Source organism: Ornithorhynchus anatinus, chromosome 11 (assembly GCF_004115215.2).
Source record: "Ornithorhynchus anatinus isolate Pmale09 chromosome 11, mOrnAna1.pri.v4, whole genome shotgun sequence".
NCBI classification, from domain to species: domain Eukaryota; kingdom Metazoa; phylum Chordata; class Mammalia; order Monotremata; family Ornithorhynchidae; genus Ornithorhynchus; species Ornithorhynchus anatinus.
This window is the reverse complement of record NC_041738.1, coordinates 56,348,115-56,364,538: the sequence shown is the minus strand read 5'-3', so window position 1 is coordinate 56,364,538 and position 16,424 is coordinate 56,348,115. Positions and strand designations below refer to the sequence as shown.

The window sequence follows — 16,424 nt, the reverse complement described above, 5'->3', positions numbered from 1 at the left end:
TCGGTGGCATTTATTGAGCGCTTGCTAGGTGCAGAGCACTGTACTGAGCGCTTGGAATGGACAAATGGGTAACAGACAGAGACAGGCCCTGCCCACTGACGGGCTCACGGTCTAATCGGGGGACACGGACAAAAACAACAGCGATAAATGGAATCAAGGGGATGAAATGCCACCGTTATCATCATTATTATTGTTATTACTATTATTATTAGAGATGCCGCCAGGAGAGCGGGCGCTCAGCCAGCGGCCTAATGAGAGGCGGGCCCCGATCGGCGCCCAGGACCAGCCCGGGGGCCCTGGGGCTCCGCCCGTCGCCCACCTTGACCTCCTCCACCCTGCGGGCCAGCCGTCCGATCCGGGTGCCCAGGTCCTCCTTCTCCAGCCGCCCCGAGTGGGCCAACACTTCGGTGACGAAGGAGGCCATGGCCGCTCCACCTCAGGCCGCCGCCGCCGCCGCCGCCGCCGCCGTCCTCCTCAGGCGGCCGCCCTGGCGCGGGGCCCGCTGGGAAACCGAGTCCGGCCCTCCCCCGTCCCCACCTCTTTGGAGGCGGCTCCGGACTACAACTCCCGGCGGCCCCCGCGCGCCCGGCCCGGGCTCTACGGAGCGCCACGCGGCCCACACCGCGTCCGTCCCTTCATTCGCTCGGGCCGCCGCCGGCCCCCGCGCGGGGCCCGCTGGGAAACCGAGTCCGGCCCTCCCCGGCCCCCCATCTCTTTGGAGGCGGCTCCGGACTACAACTCCCGGCGGCCCCCGCGCGCCGGGCCCGGGCTCTACGGAGCGCCACGCGGCCCAAGCCGCGTCCCTCCATTCCCTCGCAATTCAGCGAGCGCTGACTGTAATGGTCATCGTGTGGGTCTGTGTTAAGCGCTTACTCTGTTCTAAGCGCTGGGGGAGATTCATTTTCTTCATGAAATGTACATCGCCTTAATTCTACGTATTTGCTATTGTTTTCCTGACACGTTCATCCCCTTGATTCTATTTATCGCTACTGCTCTTGTCTGTCCGCCTCCCCCGGATCAGTAATATCGTGGGTATCTGTTAAGCGCTTACTGTGGGCCGAGCACCGTTCTAAGCGCTGGGGGAGATACAGGGTCGGCAGGTCCCACGCGGGGCTCACGGTCTTCATCCCCATTTTCCAGATGGGGGAACTGAGGCCCAGAGAAGTGAAGTGACTTGGGCAAGGTCACACAGCTGATCAGACCGTGAGCCCGTCGAAGGGCGGGGACCGTCTCTTGTTACCCATTTGTCCATTCCAAGCGCTTAGCGCGGGGCCCTGCACGTAGGAGGCGCTCGATAAATACTATCGAATGAATAATCGGATTGTCCCACGTGGGGCTCACATGTCTGATTCCCCATCTTTGCGGACGAGGTAACTGCGGCACAGAACTAAAGGTCATCGATCCAGAGGCGCGGACGACGTACGAGGGCCCGCGAAGGCTCCGTGGAGAGAGCCCGGGCTTTGGGGTCAGAGGGCATGGGTTCGAATCCCGGCCCCGCCACACGTCAGCTGGGTGACTGTGGGCGAGTCACTTCACTTCTCTGGGCCTCGATTACCTCACCTGTAAAACGGGGGTTAAGACCGTGAGCCCCACGTGGGACGCCCCGATTCCCCTGTGTCTACCCCAGCGCTTAGAACGGTGCCCTGCGCGTGGTAAGCGCTTAACAAATAAAAACGTCACCTTCATCGTCGTCATCAAGGGTTCGACAGATGGCCCGTCGGATCGATCCACCGACCCAAGGTTGGCTCGTCCCGGGCGGAAAGGCGCCGGCGCCCGGTCCCGGCAGGGAGCCCGTCGAAAGCGGATCGGCTTTCGGTCCCCGGGACCCGAGGAGGGGCTCCCTGTTGCCCCCCCCCCCCCCCCCCCGTCACTCCAGGGCCACCCCCACCCCGGGCCCTCGGCCCCTTCTTGACGCTGAGGGGGGCGGGGAGAGCAGAGCTCAGAAAGAGGAGCTCGCGACCGAAAACGGGTCCGGATTCATCCAAACCGGCCCGGCTCTGCCACCTGCCAGCTGCGTGACCGTGGACGAGTCGCTTCGCTTCTCTGGGCCTCAGTGCCCTCATCTGGAAAATGGGGACGAAGACCGGGAGCCTCACGGGGGACGACCTGATGACCCCGGATCTCCCCCAGCGCTTAGAACGGTGCTCTGCCCAGAGTGAGCACTGTTGCCCGCTAAGCGCTAACTAGCCCCTAGTGAAGGCATAACTGCGGCCCCCCCCCCCCCGGGGTTGACCTTTCCTTCGGGGAACCACGACCCCCTCATCAGAAGGGGAAGGTGGGGGGGGGGGGGCCTAATTCCTGCCACGGAGGGGATTCCGGCGGGGACCGGGCGATTCCTACCCTGGTTGGTCTCCGGCCCCTCCCGCGCCCGGTGCAATAACGTCGGCGTTCGCTAAGCGCTCACTCTGTGCGGAGCACCGTTCCGAGCGCCGGGGTGGATACGGGGTCGTCGGGTCGTCCCCCGTGAGGCTCACGGTCGATCCCCATTTTACGGATGAGGTCGTCGAGGCACCGAGCAGTCGAGCGACTTGCCCACGGTCACGCGGCTGCCGAGCGGCGGGGCCGGGATTCGAACCCCTGGCCGCCGACTCCCAAGCCCGTGCTCTTTCCACCGAGCCACGCCGCCTCCCGGCTCTCCCGGGCCCAGAAACAAACCCTTTTTTAAAATTTCCTGACGGCACCTGTCAAACGCTTACTATGCGCCGGGCGCCGTGCTGAGCGCTGGGGCAGGTACAGAGATCGTCAGGTCGGGCAGAGGCCCCGTCCCACGTGAGGCTCGCCGAGTCGGGCGATTTAATCCCCATTTTACGGATGAGGTAACTGGGGCACAGGGAAATGAAGTGACTCGCCCAAGGTCACGCAGTAGGCCGGGGGCGGAGCCGGGATTTTAGAATCCCCCGACTCCCGGTCGGTCTTCTCCCCACCAGGCTTTGAGTACAACAAGCGCTTTTATTGCACAGCTATAAAACCCGCATCGTGTCGTCTCGAGCGATTCCTCTCCCCCACCCCGGGCCCCTTGGCCGTAAACTCACAACCGAGAGGGATCCGGGCCCCCCGCCCCCCCCGAAATCCGTGAGTTAAAACGGACGACAACGTCCACCGGCGTCCGGGGCGGTCTCCGACTCCGGACGTCGGCAGGTAAGGCGAGGAGATCCCGGACGGTTCGCCGAAGTCCCGGCGATCTTGGGCTCGGGCACCCGGGCGGGGGGGGGGGGGGGGGGGGGCGGGCCTTTAACGCTCTCGTTCCTTCCACTCCACCGGAGCGGAGAGGGGAGGGAAGGACGACGGGGAGGGGGCAGAGTCGGAGACTCCTTCGCCAGGAAGCCCGCCGCCCCCCACCACGGCCCGCGCGGAGCCCCCCGGCTCCCACGCCGCTCGGGTCACGGTCGGGGCCGCGTCGGTCGGACCCCACCCGGCCGGGGCCGGCCCGCCTCGGCCCCGCTCCCCTCCCCGGAGGCCGGCGGCGGAGATGAACCCCGGCCCCCCCCCCCCCCCCCCCCGCCCGGCGACGGGCGGCCGCCCCGGGATAGCGGTCCCCGCCCTCGGCGGTACGGCAGCTCTTACAGATCGGGACCCGAAAGCGCAATCTTGCCGTCCTACGCCCGCGGCACGGCCGAGGTCCGAGCTCCGGCTCGTCGGCGTCCCCCTCCCTAGTCTCCCCGCGCCCTTCCGCCCCCCTCCCCGGCCCCGGTCACCCGGGGGCGGGGGGGGGGGGGGGGCCGCCCGCGGGCCGGGCTCGGGCGCCGGTTTATTTCACGGTCACGGGCGAGGCCCCCTGGATCGACTCCATGACGGCGGCGAAGCGGCTGCAGAGGTCGTAGGGGGAGTTGGGCCGGATGGTGGGCGGCTCTTTGAGGACGACCATCTCGGCGGACGAGTCGAGGAGCCTCGGGAGGAACTCCCCCAGCCGCAGCTGCAGGTTTTCTGGGCGGGGAGAGGGAGGGCGGTCACCCGTGGCCGCCGGGGCCGGGGCGGCCGGCGGCGGAGAGGGAGGGCTTCCGTCCCCTGCCGTCCCCTCGTCCCCTTTCAGTTGAGGGGGGGGGGGGGGGGGGCAGGACACGTTACGTCCCTACGCATACACACGTGGCTACCCTGCCGTGGCCCCAACCGGGGGGCGGCCAGTTTCAAAAAGGGACGGGTGGGACACATCACACACCAACCCTTTCCTTTCCTCTTTCCTCTTTCCTCTCCTCTTTCCTCTCCCCTTTCCTCTCCCCTTTCCCTCTCTCTCTCTCTCTCTCTCTCATTGGCCCTGCCCCACCGAGGGGATGGCCAGTCGCAAGAGGGGATGTGGTGGGACACGCTACCCAAGCGCACACACCCCGGCCCCCAGGATTAGAACCCAAGGTCCTTCCGATTCCTGGGCCCGAGTACTTTCCCAACGTCAGAGAGAGTCTGAATCGCAGCTGGCACCGTCGAGGCAACCCCAAACTCCAGCGTTTCGGCGGACGGAAACCGACCGGGGGGGGGGGGGGGGGGGGGGGTACGTCGGGCTGCGGAGTCTAGGGGAGAGAGCCCGGGGCCTCCATTCGTCCACCCGATGGTATTTATCGAGCGCTTGCTATGCGCAGAGCACTGGACCGAGCGCTTGGAACGGACAAGCCGGCAACGGGTAGAGGCGACTGCTGCCCGCTGACGGGCTCGCGGCCTAATCGGGGATGATAACGATGTCATTTGTTAAGCGCTTACTACGTGGCAAAGCACTGCTCTAGGCGCTGGGGGCGGGGGGGGGACACACACGAGGTGATCGGGTCGTCCCGCGTGGGGCTCACGGTTTTAATCCCCATTTTCCGGAAGAGGTGACCGAGGCACAGAGAAGTGACCTGCCCGAAGTCACCCGGCTGGCGAGCGGCGGAGCCGGGATTAGAACCCGTGACCTCCGACTCCCAAGTGGCTCCTTCCGCCGAGCCGCGCGGCCGGCCTGCTGGGTGACCCTTCACCTTGGGGCCTCGGTTTCTCCGTCTGCGAGACGAGGAGGACAGCCCCTTGCTTCCCCTGACCAGCCGGGGTGTGTTCTTTGAAATGGCGCGCTTACTATACGCCAGGCACTGAACTGAGCCCTAGGGTAGACACAGGCTAATCGGGTGGGACACGGTCCCCGTCCCACACGGAGCTCACAGCCTTCGTCCTTCTTCAGAGGAGGTAGGAAGCACAGAGGAACCGAGAGAGAGAAGCGGCGTGGCTCAGTGGCAAGAGCCCGGGCTTGGGAGTCGGAGGTCACGAGTTCGAATCGCGGCTCCGCCACTCGTCAGCTGGGTGACCGTGGGCAGGTCGCTTCTCTGGGCCTCAGTGGCCTCATCCGTAAAACGGGGACTAACCGTGAGCCTGACGCGGGACAACCCGATTGCCCCGCATCTCCCCCGGCGCTCAGGGACATAAGTGAGCGCTTAACGAGCACCACCGTTACCGAGCAACTCGAGCGAGGTCACGGGGCAGACAAGAGGCAGAGCCGGCGTCACCAGCCGGGCGCCCTGCCTCCCGGGCCCCTGCTCTCTCCACTGGGCCACGCTGCTTCTCGGGTTGGGAGGGTGGGATCGGAGGGAGCATCGAGGTGGCAGGTTTGCTGATTCTTCCCCGACTACCGGCTCTCGCCGTCCCCTGCCCCGTCCGGAGCCAGAACGGCGGAGTCGCGACGTGACCCAGTCGCAAGACCGCCATCAGAGAAGCCGCGTGGCTCGGCGGAGAGAGGCCGGGCCCGGGAGCCAGAGGTCACGGCTCCGGATCCCGGCCCCGCCGCCCGACCGCGGGCGAGGCGCTTCCCTTCTCTGGGCCCCGGCGACCTCATCCGGCCAACGGGGGTTAACCGTGAGCCTCCCGCGGGACGACCCGATGAGCCCGATATCTCCCCCGGCGCTTAGAACGGTGCCCGGCGCACAGTGAGCGCTTAACGGATACCACCGTCGTCACCGTGCCCTTGCGGGGGCGGGAGAGGAGAGGATCCCGAGAGGGACTTTTACCTGCGATGTCCTGCCCGAGGTAGGAGCACCAGCGGTTCCTCATGACCTCGACGGCGGCCAGGTCATCCGCGGAGATGTCGTCGTTTACGATGAGGTGCACGCAGGGGATGATGAGCTCGTTCACGACGCCGACGCCCTCGGCCACGTGGAGCTCCTCGTTCGTCTCAAACAGGGACGCCGCCATGTTGTTCAGTCTCTGCGGGCCGGAGGAGGGCGGGATAGAGCGGGGACGGCCGGGCACGGACTCCCGGGCCGGGCCCGGTCGTTCCCGGGCAGCTCCCCCCGCCCCGGGACTCCGTCGGGGGCGCCCCGGGGCCGCCTAGGGCAGAGCCCCGCCCTCGGGGCCGACCGGGCCGAACCTCCCGCGTGGAGTCCGAGGGGAACGTCGGGGACGTTCCGCGGGGGCACCGGAGACCGTGCAGAGCGACCCACCTCCGCGGTTGCCAGACCCGGGGACCCCCGAGCAGATACCCATCACCCTGTTTATTTTGCTAATGGAACCGTACGTCGCCTCGACCCTATTCGGTCGCCGCTGTTTTTACGAGCCGTCCCTCCCCTCGACTCCATCCATGGCCACGGTTCTCGTCCGTCCGTCTCCCCCGATCGGGCCGTGAGCCCGTCGGACGGCGGGGACCGTCTCCGTCCGTTGCCGGCTCGTTCGTTTCAAGCGCCCGGTACGGTGCTCCGCACGGGGTAAGCGCTCGACAAATACTACCGAATGAATAAATACTATTGAACCGATACCCAAAGTGCCCTACTGCCAGGTCCTCGGACACCAACGGAATCCCTCCTGACCTCCCAACCTCCCGTCTCTCCCCGCTTCAGTCCGCGCTTCCCTCCGCTGCCCGGATTATCTTTCTACAGAAGCGTTCCGGGCAGGTCGCCGCCCTCCTCAAAAACCTCCAGCGGTCGCCTGTCCATCTTCGTACGAAACGGAAACTCTTCACCCTTGGCTTCGGAGTTCTCCATCACCTCGCCCCGTCCTACCTCCCCTCCCCCTCCTCTCCTCCTACAGCCCGGCCCGCACACTCGGCGGTGCCAACCTCCTCCCCGGGCCTGGTTCTCGCTCGCCCCGCCGTCCACCCCCGGCCCGCGTCCTCCCTGCGGCCCGGGATGCCCTCCCTCCTCAGATCTGCCAGACAGGCACGTCTCCCCCCTTCGAAGCCCTAACTGAAGGCTCGCCTCCCCCAGGGAAGACTTCCCCGACTAAGCCCCCTCTTCCTCGGCTCCCCTTCCGCCGCCCCCCCCCCCGGTCGCCCCGGCTCGCTCCCTCCGCTCTACCCCCTCCCCGCCCCGCAGCACTCGGGTATGTACGTACGTGTCTATACTTCCGTTGATTTATATTAATGCCCGTTTACTTGCCTTGATGAGTACGTATCTATAATTCTACTTACTTACACTGACGCCCGTTTACCGCTTTGACGTCCGTCTCCCCCGCTCCTACAACCGTAAGCCCACTGTGGGCAGGGACCGTTTGCTTTATTGCTGAACTGGACTCTCCGAGTGCTCGGTCCGGGCCCCCCCCCCCCCACAGTAAAGCAGAGAAGCGGCGTGGCTCAGCGGAAGGAGCCCGGGCTCGGGAGTCAGAGGGCGTGGATTCTAATCCCGGCTCCGCCGCGTGTCCGCTGCGTGACTTCGGGCAGGTCACTTAACCTCTCCGTGCCTCGGTCACCTCATCTTTAGAACGGGGATCGCGACTGTGAGCCCCACGTGGGCCGAGCTCTGCACCCTCCGCTCCCTCCCCCTCCCCTCAGCTGAGCTCCCTTTCCCCCCTCCCTTCCCCTCAGCGCCGCGTTCATTTGTTTATATTTTTATCGCCCTATCTATTCTGTCAACGAGGCGTCCGTCCCCTTCCCCCCGATTCCGTTCACCGCGATTGTGCCGTCTTGTTTTTGACCGTCTGGCTCCCCCGATCAGACTGCGAGCCCGTCGCCGGGCAGGGATCGTCTCTATCTGTTGCGGGACTGTCCATCCCCAGCGCCTAGCGCGGTGCCCTGCACATAGTAAGCGCTCGATAAATACTACCTCATGAACAACCCGACTGCCCCGTATCCACCCCGGCGCTCGGAGGAGCGCTCGGCCCGTGGGAAGCGCCTGACGGATCCCGTCGTCACCGGCGAATCCCGTTGAACGAACCAGCTCTCCCCAGGTTTTGCCCGGGGGCTCCCCGCGCTCCACCACCAGCACCCCAGGTCTCACTAGGGAATCCAGGGAAGAGCGGCGGGTGCCGGGAAGGGAGGGGGCGGGAGGGTTTAGCTCTTTGACTTCCACGTCGCCGGGAGCTTCCCCGGCCGGAGCCGAGGAGGGAAGGATGAAGGAGCCTCCCCGGAGCCAGACCTGGGCCTCCCCGACCGACGCGGAGAGTCCCCGCGTCCCGGCCATCCCCCCGCCCCCCCCGGGCGGCGTCGACGCCGGACGGGTGAGACGCCACGTCTCTACGGACCGATCGCCCTCCCTAGACCGTAAGCCCCCCGTGGGCAGGGAACGTGTCCACCGGCTCCGTCGTCACGCGCCCTCCCCCGGCGCTCGTGCTCAGTGAGTACGATCGACCGACTGCCGGAGCTGCGGCTCAGCGGCCCGGGCCCGGGCCCGGGAGTCGGAGGTCGTGGGTCCTAATCCCGGCTCCGCCGCTCGTCCGCTGCGTGACCTGGGACGAGTCGCTTAACTTGCCTGAGCTTCGGTTAGCTCCTCCGTAAAATGGGGATGAAGACTGCGAGCCCCACGCGGGACAGCCCGATTAGCCTGCACCTAACCCAGCGCACGGTAAGCGCTTCACAGACGCCGCCGTTACTATTTAGAGAGGCGGCGTGGCTCAGAGAGCCCGGGCTCGGGAGTCGGAGGTCGTGGGTTCGAATCCCGGCTCCGCCGCTCGTCAGCTGGGTGGCCGTGGGCGAGTGGCTTAACTTCCCTGGGCCTCAGTTCCCCTCATCTGTCAGATGGGGGCGAAGACCGCGAGCCTCACGCGGGACAACCCGACCTCCCCGTAAGGCTACCCCGGCGCTTAGAACGGTGCTCTGCACACAGTGAGCGCTTAACGAACCCCAACGGTATCATCGTTACTCTTTTTAGGAAACGGTCCGAAGGGGCCCCGTGCCGGGGCGCCCGGGCTGGCGAGAGCCGCCACTCGGAGGAGGGCGCCTCACGGGGACCGGGGCCGGAGACTCGAAAACCGGGAGCCGTTGGCCCGGCGCCCCGGGGCGGATGTCCCGTCGGCCCGCCCCGGGCGGCAGAACGTAACCGGACGCCGCGAGCGGCTCGGGGGCTACCGACCAGGAGACATTTCCGTCGATAGAGAGCGATGAGAGACTGCTCCACCCCTCGGCCGGGCCCCTTGACCAGCAGGGACGCGTTGCTCTGGTAGGCGTAGACCAGGTAGGACAGCGCCTCGTGGCACCTGCGAAGGGGACGGCACGCCCGCTGGGAGGAGGCCCGGCCCGGGAAACCCGTCCAGGGCCGGGGGGGGGGGGGGGACGGGGACGGGATCCGGATCCGGACTCCTCCGACGAAGCCCGGGCGGTCGCGAGCCTTCCCGGGCCGGGGGCGGTCGGGGCGGGGGGGGGGGGGGGGGGGCCGTGCCACTCGAGACGCGGAGCGGACCTACCTCCCGTTCTGGTAGAGCTCCAGACCCGTCAGGAGGTAGACGGACACCTTGCGGAACAAACTGTAGTCCTCGTGCCATTTCTGTGGAGGGGGGCGGGGACGGGACGGAGACAGACGAGGCGACCGTCAGACTCCGCGGAGGGCCGGTTTCCAAAATCAGAGAGCGAAAGCAAGAGGGCGAGGAACCCGCCGATCCGGGTCCGGAAGCGGGGAGGACGCCCTCGGGTTGGAGTTACCCCCACGGGAGGGGGTCACGGTCCGGGGGACCCCGGTCCGGGGGAGGGACGCGTCGGGGGGCCCGGGAGGCCGGCGCGACCGGGGCCGGGGCCGGGCTGCGCCGCGCGGGAGGAGGGGCCCCCCGGGTCCCTCCCTGACCATCCCTCGGCACGACTCGCTGGACGGCGAGCGGGGACTCCCGCCGTCCCCCCGGGAGGCCGCCGGGACGACGGCCGGGCCGGGGCCCGGGCACCGACCCTCACCAACACCCGCCGGGCCGGGAGGCGGCCCCGGTGGGCTCAGATGGCCGTCAAACGGAAAATGGGGCCGAGGGCACCGAGAAACCGGGGCTCGTCGGGGAAGGGGAAATGGCACAGACCGACCCGGCCGAGCCCGGCGCGAGGGCGCTTTCCGCCGCCCGGGCCAATGGGCTCCGACGCCCCGATCCTCCCTGGGCCCCGGGACGCTCCGACACGCTCCGGGGACGGGCGGAGGCAAGAGCGGCGTGGCCTAGTAGAGAGGCGGCGTAGCCCGGTGGGAAGAGCAAGGGGCCCGGGAGTCAGGGGAGCTGGGTTCGGATCCCGGCTCCGCCAGCCGTCCGCCGTAGGACCTCGGGCGGGTCACCCTCTCTCTCTCCGCGCCTCAGCTCCTCCGTCGGTAAAACGGGAATATCTCTCCGTCCTCCTGCTTGACGCCGCGAGCCCCCTATCCCGGATCTACCCCGGCACCGGACGGGCACCATCGTCGTCGTCAGCGAGAGGGAAGCACCTTGTACTCCTCCATGTTCATGTCATCCGGGCCGATCTCTTTCAGCTTGGCCCGGGCCACCTTCATGATGCCGATCGACCTGTCGGCGGGGGAGGAAGGGGAGGGAACACGCAGGAAGTGAGGCCCCCGAGGAGGAGGCGCGCCGGCCGCGAGGTCACGCCGGGGTCCCCCCACCCAGGAGTCCTCCCCCGGCCTCGTTCCCCGCCCTCCCCCGCCCGCCCCGCACCGCTCGTCGTAGCTGAGGTTTCTGTCGGCGAACTGCTCCAGGAGGGTCCGCTCCACCACTCGCTTGGGGGCCTCGTTTCGGAAGAGGTAGACCAGGACGTGCTGGAGCCGGGGATCGCTGCGCGGGGTGGGGGCCTCCCTGGCCAGCCGATAGAGTCGGGAGTATTCCTCGTGAAACGCCTGCCCGAGAGAGGGGAGCCGTCGGGGCCCGGGCCGGTCGGGGTCAGCGGTAGCCCGTCACGGCGTGCCCCCCCCGGGGGGGGGGGGGGGCGGGGGCGACGACCGGGAGAGCTTCGCGCCGTCCGAGTCGGGGCGGGGGGGGGGGGGGGGGCCGGAGAAGCAGGGCCACGCGCCGGGATGACATCCCGAGACTCCGCGGCCCCGCCGCCGGCCTCCCCCCCGGCCCAAACCACCCAACCCCTCCCTCGGTCCGGGGGCCCCGGGACCCCGGGCGGCCGAAGGCTTCTCGAGGGCGGGGTCCCCGTCCGAGGGGTCCCCTCCCGCGGCCCCGGAGCTACGACGGTCCCGGCTGCCTTCTGGCAAACCGCCGCCCCGGCCCCGACCGTCGGGGAGCCCGAGGTTCCCGTCCGCCCCCCCCCCCCCCCCCCCCCCCCCCCCGGGGGGTTGGGACGGGACGGGGGACGCCGGCCCGTCGAGCGCCCCCGTTCGCCCGGCGGGGCGAGGCTCCCGCCCCCGGCGAAGCCGCTCCGAGCCCCGCTTTCGGCGCGAGAGATCGGCCCGGCCCTCCCGCCGGGTCGGCGGGGGCCGAAGCGGGAGGACGGCGGAGAGCCGGGAGCCGGGGAGGACGGGCGAAGCCCCCCACTCGGGGAAGGAGACCGGGATCCCTCGCTCGCCGGCCGGGTCTCTCCCCGTCCCGCCGGCGCCCCCGCGGGCTGGGGGGTTGAGGTCGGCGAGCCCCGATACCTTAACGAGCCCCGCTTCAGACCCGTCCCGGTCAAAGGTCTGGCGGGCTTTCGCTACGGCCAGGATGACCCCCTGCATGGCAGGGCTCAGCATCGCCTACCGCAGGAGGACGTGAAACGAGAGAGACGGAGAGGAGAAGAAAGACCACGGGGGGGGGGGGGGGGGGGCGGGAGGAGGAGAGAGAGGGGGAGAGAGAGAGAGAGAAGAAAAGCTGTGACAACGAATGCTCTGAAGGATCCCGGACCGAAGAAATCGGGACAGAGATCTGACCGGACAGAGTGGCCGATCGGGCGCCGACTACCCTCTCCTTACTCATGTCCGTCCCCGGCCCTCGGAGTCGCATTAAGTCGCCGCCGCCGGGCTCCCCGGCTGCTCCCCCTCGCTCCCGCCTGACGACCCCGGTACCGGTTAAGTGCTCGCCGTGCGCCGGGCACCGTCTCCGGGTGCCGGCGTAGATACGAGATCCCGACTCGCTCGTGCCGGGCGCTGGGCACGGTGCTCCGCCCGCAGCAGGCGCTCGGTGAATGCCGTCGAGTCGACGTCGGACCCGGTCCCCCGTCCCGCGCGGGAGGGGGACACAGCTACGCGAGAGGGAGGACGGGGGTTCGGTCTCCGTCCCACCCGAGAGGAATCCGCGGCCCAGAAAAGTGAAGCTCGTTCATCGGTCGGGCCGTGAGCCCGCCGGACGGCGGGGGCCGTCTCCGTCCGTTGCCGACTCGTTCGTCCCAAGCGCTCGGTACGGTGCTCCGCGCGTGGTGAGCGCGCGGTAAATACTCTTGAACGGATGAAGGAATGAATTCCACTCACTGAGCGCCTACTGCGTGCGGGGCACGGTACCGAGCGCCCGGTGACCGGTCTGAAGCGGGAAGGGCCCGGGCTTCGGAGTCGGCGGTCACGGGTTCCACTCCCGGCCCCGCCGCCCGTCGGCCGCGGGACCGCGGGCGACTCGCTTAACTTCTCCGTGCCTCGGTCGCCTCCTCCGTGAGAGGGGGACTGGCCGTGAGCCTCGCGCGGGACGGCCCGATGACCCCGTGGCTCCCCCGGCGCGCTGCACGCGGTGAGCGCTTAACGGATACCGACGTCGTCGTCGTCATTATTCAAGTCCCTCGGCAGCCGAGCGGTCGGGCCGGGTTTAGAACCCGGGTCCTCCGACGCCCCCCGGGCTCACGCTCCTAGGCCGCGCCGCTCTCCTCCAATTTAGCCAGGCGGGAGAAGGGAGGCCGGACTAACGTCACCCGCCGCCCGGGCCCCAAGGAGGCTCGGGCTCGGTGCGGTTTTCGGGGGCGGGGGCGGTAAGATCGGCTCCCCCGGAGCCGTCTCCCAAGTCGGACCCGATCCTCGTGAAGCGCCCCGACGGGAGCGGGCCCCCCTCTCTCCCCGCTTTCCCTCTGCTCCTCCCGCTCCCCCCGTCCCCTCCCCTCGGCACCGCACGCGTCCGCTCGACCGTACGGATCTTCGTGGCCCCATTCGTTTCCCCGACGGGACGTACGTCGCCCCGGTCCTACTGATCCGCTGTCGTTCTCACGAGACGCTCTCCCCCTCGATTCCAGTCGTCGTCGTCGCCGTCGTCCCCGTCCGTCCGTCTCCCCCGATCGGACCGTGAGCCCGTCGAAGGGCGGGGACCCTCTCCAGCCGCTGTCCGTTCCGAGCGCCCGGCACGGCGCCCCGCACGTGGCGAGCGCTCGACGAAGGCCATCGGACGGACGGACTCGGTCCGAGGGGCCGCCCTGAAGCCCGGGCAGGCGAGCGGACGAACCGGGGGCCCGGTTCATCGGCGGAGACCTGGGTCGACTACGTAACCTTGGGTCGCGGCAGGCGCGGCCCCGAGACGGGATTCCCCTCATTCGCCGCTCGTCGGGTTTCGGCCACCGTGCCGGGGGGAGGTCCTCTCGTCCCGCTCCGCCGGACAAGCGGCGGAGCCGCCGCCCGCCCGCCCGCCCGCCCGCCGCGTGACCTCCGGCGAGTCGCCTCCTTCTCCGCGCCTCGGTTCCCCCATCCGGAAAACGGGGCCGGAGCCCGCGGGCCCCGCGTGGGGCGGGGACCGCGTCCGACCCGTCAAGCCGGGGTCTACCCGACGCGCTCGGTACGGCGTCTGGCGCCCGGTAAGCACTTGAATACCAACGGAGAAAGGAGCGCCCGCCGGTGCCGACCTGCCCCGTCGCGACCTCTCTCGAGGCTCCGGTGGCCGGTTTCGGGAACGGCGCCGGCGGGCGTCGTCCCCCCCCCCCCCGCCCCGTCTCTTTTCCCGGACGGAGTCTAGAAGCGGCCGGGGCTCAGGGGACGGAGCCCGGGCCCGGGAGTCGGAGGGAGCCGGGTCCCGGGCCCGGCTCCGCCCCTCGCCCGCTGCGTGAACCCGGGCGGGTCGCTCCGCTCCTCCGCGCCTCGGCCGTATCATCTGCAAAACGGGGACCGGGCCCCCGAGCCCCCCGTTCGTTCGTTCGTACTTATCGAGGGCTTCCCGCGCGGAGCTCGGTACGAAGCGCGTGTAGAGGAGCGGCTGGGGCGTCGGGGGTCACGGGTCCGAATCCCGGCTCTGCCGCTCGGCAGCCGCGTGACCGCGGGCGAGTCGCTCGGCTTCCCCGGGCCTCGGTTCCCTCGTCTGCGAGACGGGGACGGAGACCGCGAGCCTCGCGTGGGACGGCCCGATTGCTCCGTCACCTACCCCGGCGCTTAGAACGGCGCTCTGCCCATAGTAAGTTCTTAACGAATACCACCGGTTATCATTAAACCCATACACGTGTATTCACGTTTACGCCTCATATACCTTCCGTATACGAGTTTACGGCTCACGCGGACGACTCCGTCTATTTACGTCGACGCCCGTTTGCCCGTCTTGACGTCTGTCTTCCCCCGCACCGGACCGCCCGTGGGCGGGGGCCGCGTCTCTCCGTCGCCCCGCTGTGCTTCCCGGGCGGTCGGCACGGTGCCCCGCCCGCGGCACGCGCTCGATCCAACGGACCCGAACGGGCGGACGAGGGTCCGGCGCGACGACAGGCGGACACGTTCCCCGCCCGCGGCGAGCCGGGACGTGGACCGGGTCCAACCTGATCCCTCCGCGTCTACCTCGGGGCTCAGAACGGCGCCCGGCACACGGGAAGCGCTCAACGAGCGCCGCCGTACGGCCCCGGCCCCGGCCCCTCCCGGGCAGCCGGGCCCCGCCGCCGCCGGCCCGCCCCCGGGACAGAGATACCCAGCGAGACGGACGACGGACAACGGCCGGACCCTGCCCTCCGCTCCGTACCTCCTCGTCATAGCCGTCGGCATCGGCTCTAACCAGAATCTTTCCCACCCGGGGGGATCTCCACTTCGGAGACCCGAGCGCCGGGCCGGGCCGCCGCCTCGGCGCCGTTAGCGTCCGGGGGCGGTCCCGGCCGATCCGCCAGGTCCGTCTCCCGGGGCTCGGCCTCCTCGGGGTCGGCCTCCCGGCGCCGTGCGGCAGAGAGGGGGAGAAAGAGACTCTTCACCGGGACGGAAGGAGGGGACGGGTCCCGGGGCGGCAGAGACACCGGTCGCGGGCGAGGGCCGGAGGAGAGCGGGGGAAGGGAGGTCGCGGCCGCCCCCCCCCCCCCCCCCCCGCTCACCTCCGTCAAGGCCGCCTCCACGCCGCCGGTCTCGTAGGCGTGGGTCGTGTTGGCGATGGCCTGGGCCGTCTGCTCCTTGGCGATCACGGCGTGTTCGGAAGACAGGCGGCGCGCGCCCGAGGAGGAGCAGCAGGAGGAGGAGGAGGAGGAGGAGGAGGAGGCGGCGGCGGCCGGGGGGGGCTCTGAGGAGGCACGGGTCCCGGCCGGTCAGACCGGGAGGCCGGGCCGCGGGCTCCGGCCCCCGCCCCCCGGCCCCGAGGAGGCTTCCGCGGGGTGGGGGACCAAAGATCCTACCCACCCGTAGCCCTCCCGCCCGCCCGCCCGCCCGCCGCCCCGCCCCCCCTCCCCCCAACCGGCGGTATCTCGGGGCCGGGACCCGCACGGAGAGCCCGTGAGGAGAGGTTGCCGGCTGGAATCCCCCTCCCGGCGGCGGGGGGGGGGCCCGGGCACCTGGGGAGGCGCCGGAGAAGTCCCGGGACTCCGAGGCCGGGGAGGATTCTCTCTGGGGCATCTTGCAGGACTGCCGTTCTTCCCACTCCTCCACCTCCTGCTCGAACCGCCAGTTGTCCTCTCGGATGTAGCGCTGGAGTTCGGCGGAGAGGCCGCCCGCCTCTCTCAACATGGGGTCGGGCTCCCCGGCCCCTTCCTCTGAGGAGAGAACCGAGGCGCAGGTGAGCGAGGGCTCCCACCCGGGGAGCGAGTGAACCGGGGAAGCGGCGCGGCCCAGGACGTCCGGCGAGGGCCCGCCGGGCCGGAGGGACCCGGGTCCCGCTCCCGGCTCCGCCGCCCGTCCGCCGCGTGACCCCGGGGAAGTCGCCTCGCTTCTCCGGGCCTCGGGCCCCGCGCGGGACGGGGACCGCGCCCGAGCCGGCCGGCCGGCGTCCGGCGGCGCCCGGCACCCGGCGAGCGCTCAACGGACGCCATCCTTAAGACCATCCGGAAGACAGAGGCCGGGATTCGGCCGGGCCGGGCCGCGGGCGCCGGCCGGGGGCACCCGCCCAACGCTCGCTGCGGGCGGAGCACCGCGCTGAGCGTGCTTAAGCGAGAGAACGAGGCGACGCCATCCCTGGACCGTAGGTTCGTCCTCTGGGCCGAAGCCCGCCGAGGGCGGGGACCGGGCCCGTCGTCGTATTCGTTTAACGGTATTTATCGA

General features: G+C 69.6%; 2 protein-coding genes across 11 annotated transcripts in view; both read right to left on the bottom strand.

The window, feature by feature from the left end:
- Positions 1-465, bottom strand: part of ZW10 (zw10 kinetochore protein) — a 36,355-nt gene extending 35,890 nt beyond the window's left edge. The window contains exon 1 of the mRNA XM_029075368.1: positions 320-465. Within this exon, the coding sequence (XP_028931201.1) occupies positions 320-424 (105 nt within the window). The 5' untranslated portion in view covers positions 425-465. The remainder of the gene's footprint in view (positions 1-319) is intronic.
- Positions 466-3,505: 3,040 nt separating this feature from the next.
- Positions 3,506-16,424, bottom strand: part of USP28 (ubiquitin specific peptidase 28) — a 53,246-nt gene continuing 40,327 nt past the window's right edge. For 7 of the 10 annotated variants that reach the window (XM_029074941.2, XM_029074942.2, XM_029074943.2 and 4 more), the window contains 9 exons: positions 15,722-15,919; positions 15,272-15,453; positions 11,691-11,786; positions 10,768-10,946; positions 10,542-10,620; positions 9,559-9,638; positions 9,228-9,351; positions 5,958-6,153; positions 3,506-3,924 (listed from right to left, as the gene is read on the bottom strand). In XM_029074941.2, the coding sequence (XP_028930774.1) occupies positions 3,749-3,924; positions 5,958-6,153; positions 9,228-9,351; positions 9,559-9,638; positions 10,542-10,620; positions 10,768-10,946; positions 11,691-11,786; positions 15,272-15,453; positions 15,722-15,919 (1,310 nt within the window). In that variant the 3' untranslated portion in view covers positions 3,506-3,748. The remainder of the gene's footprint in view (positions 3,925-5,957; positions 6,154-9,227; positions 9,352-9,558; positions 9,639-10,541; positions 10,621-10,767; positions 10,947-11,690; positions 11,787-15,271; positions 15,454-15,721; positions 15,920-16,424) is intronic. The other 3 variants (XM_029074946.2, XM_029074951.2, XM_029074952.2) reach the window with 1 other exon arrangement.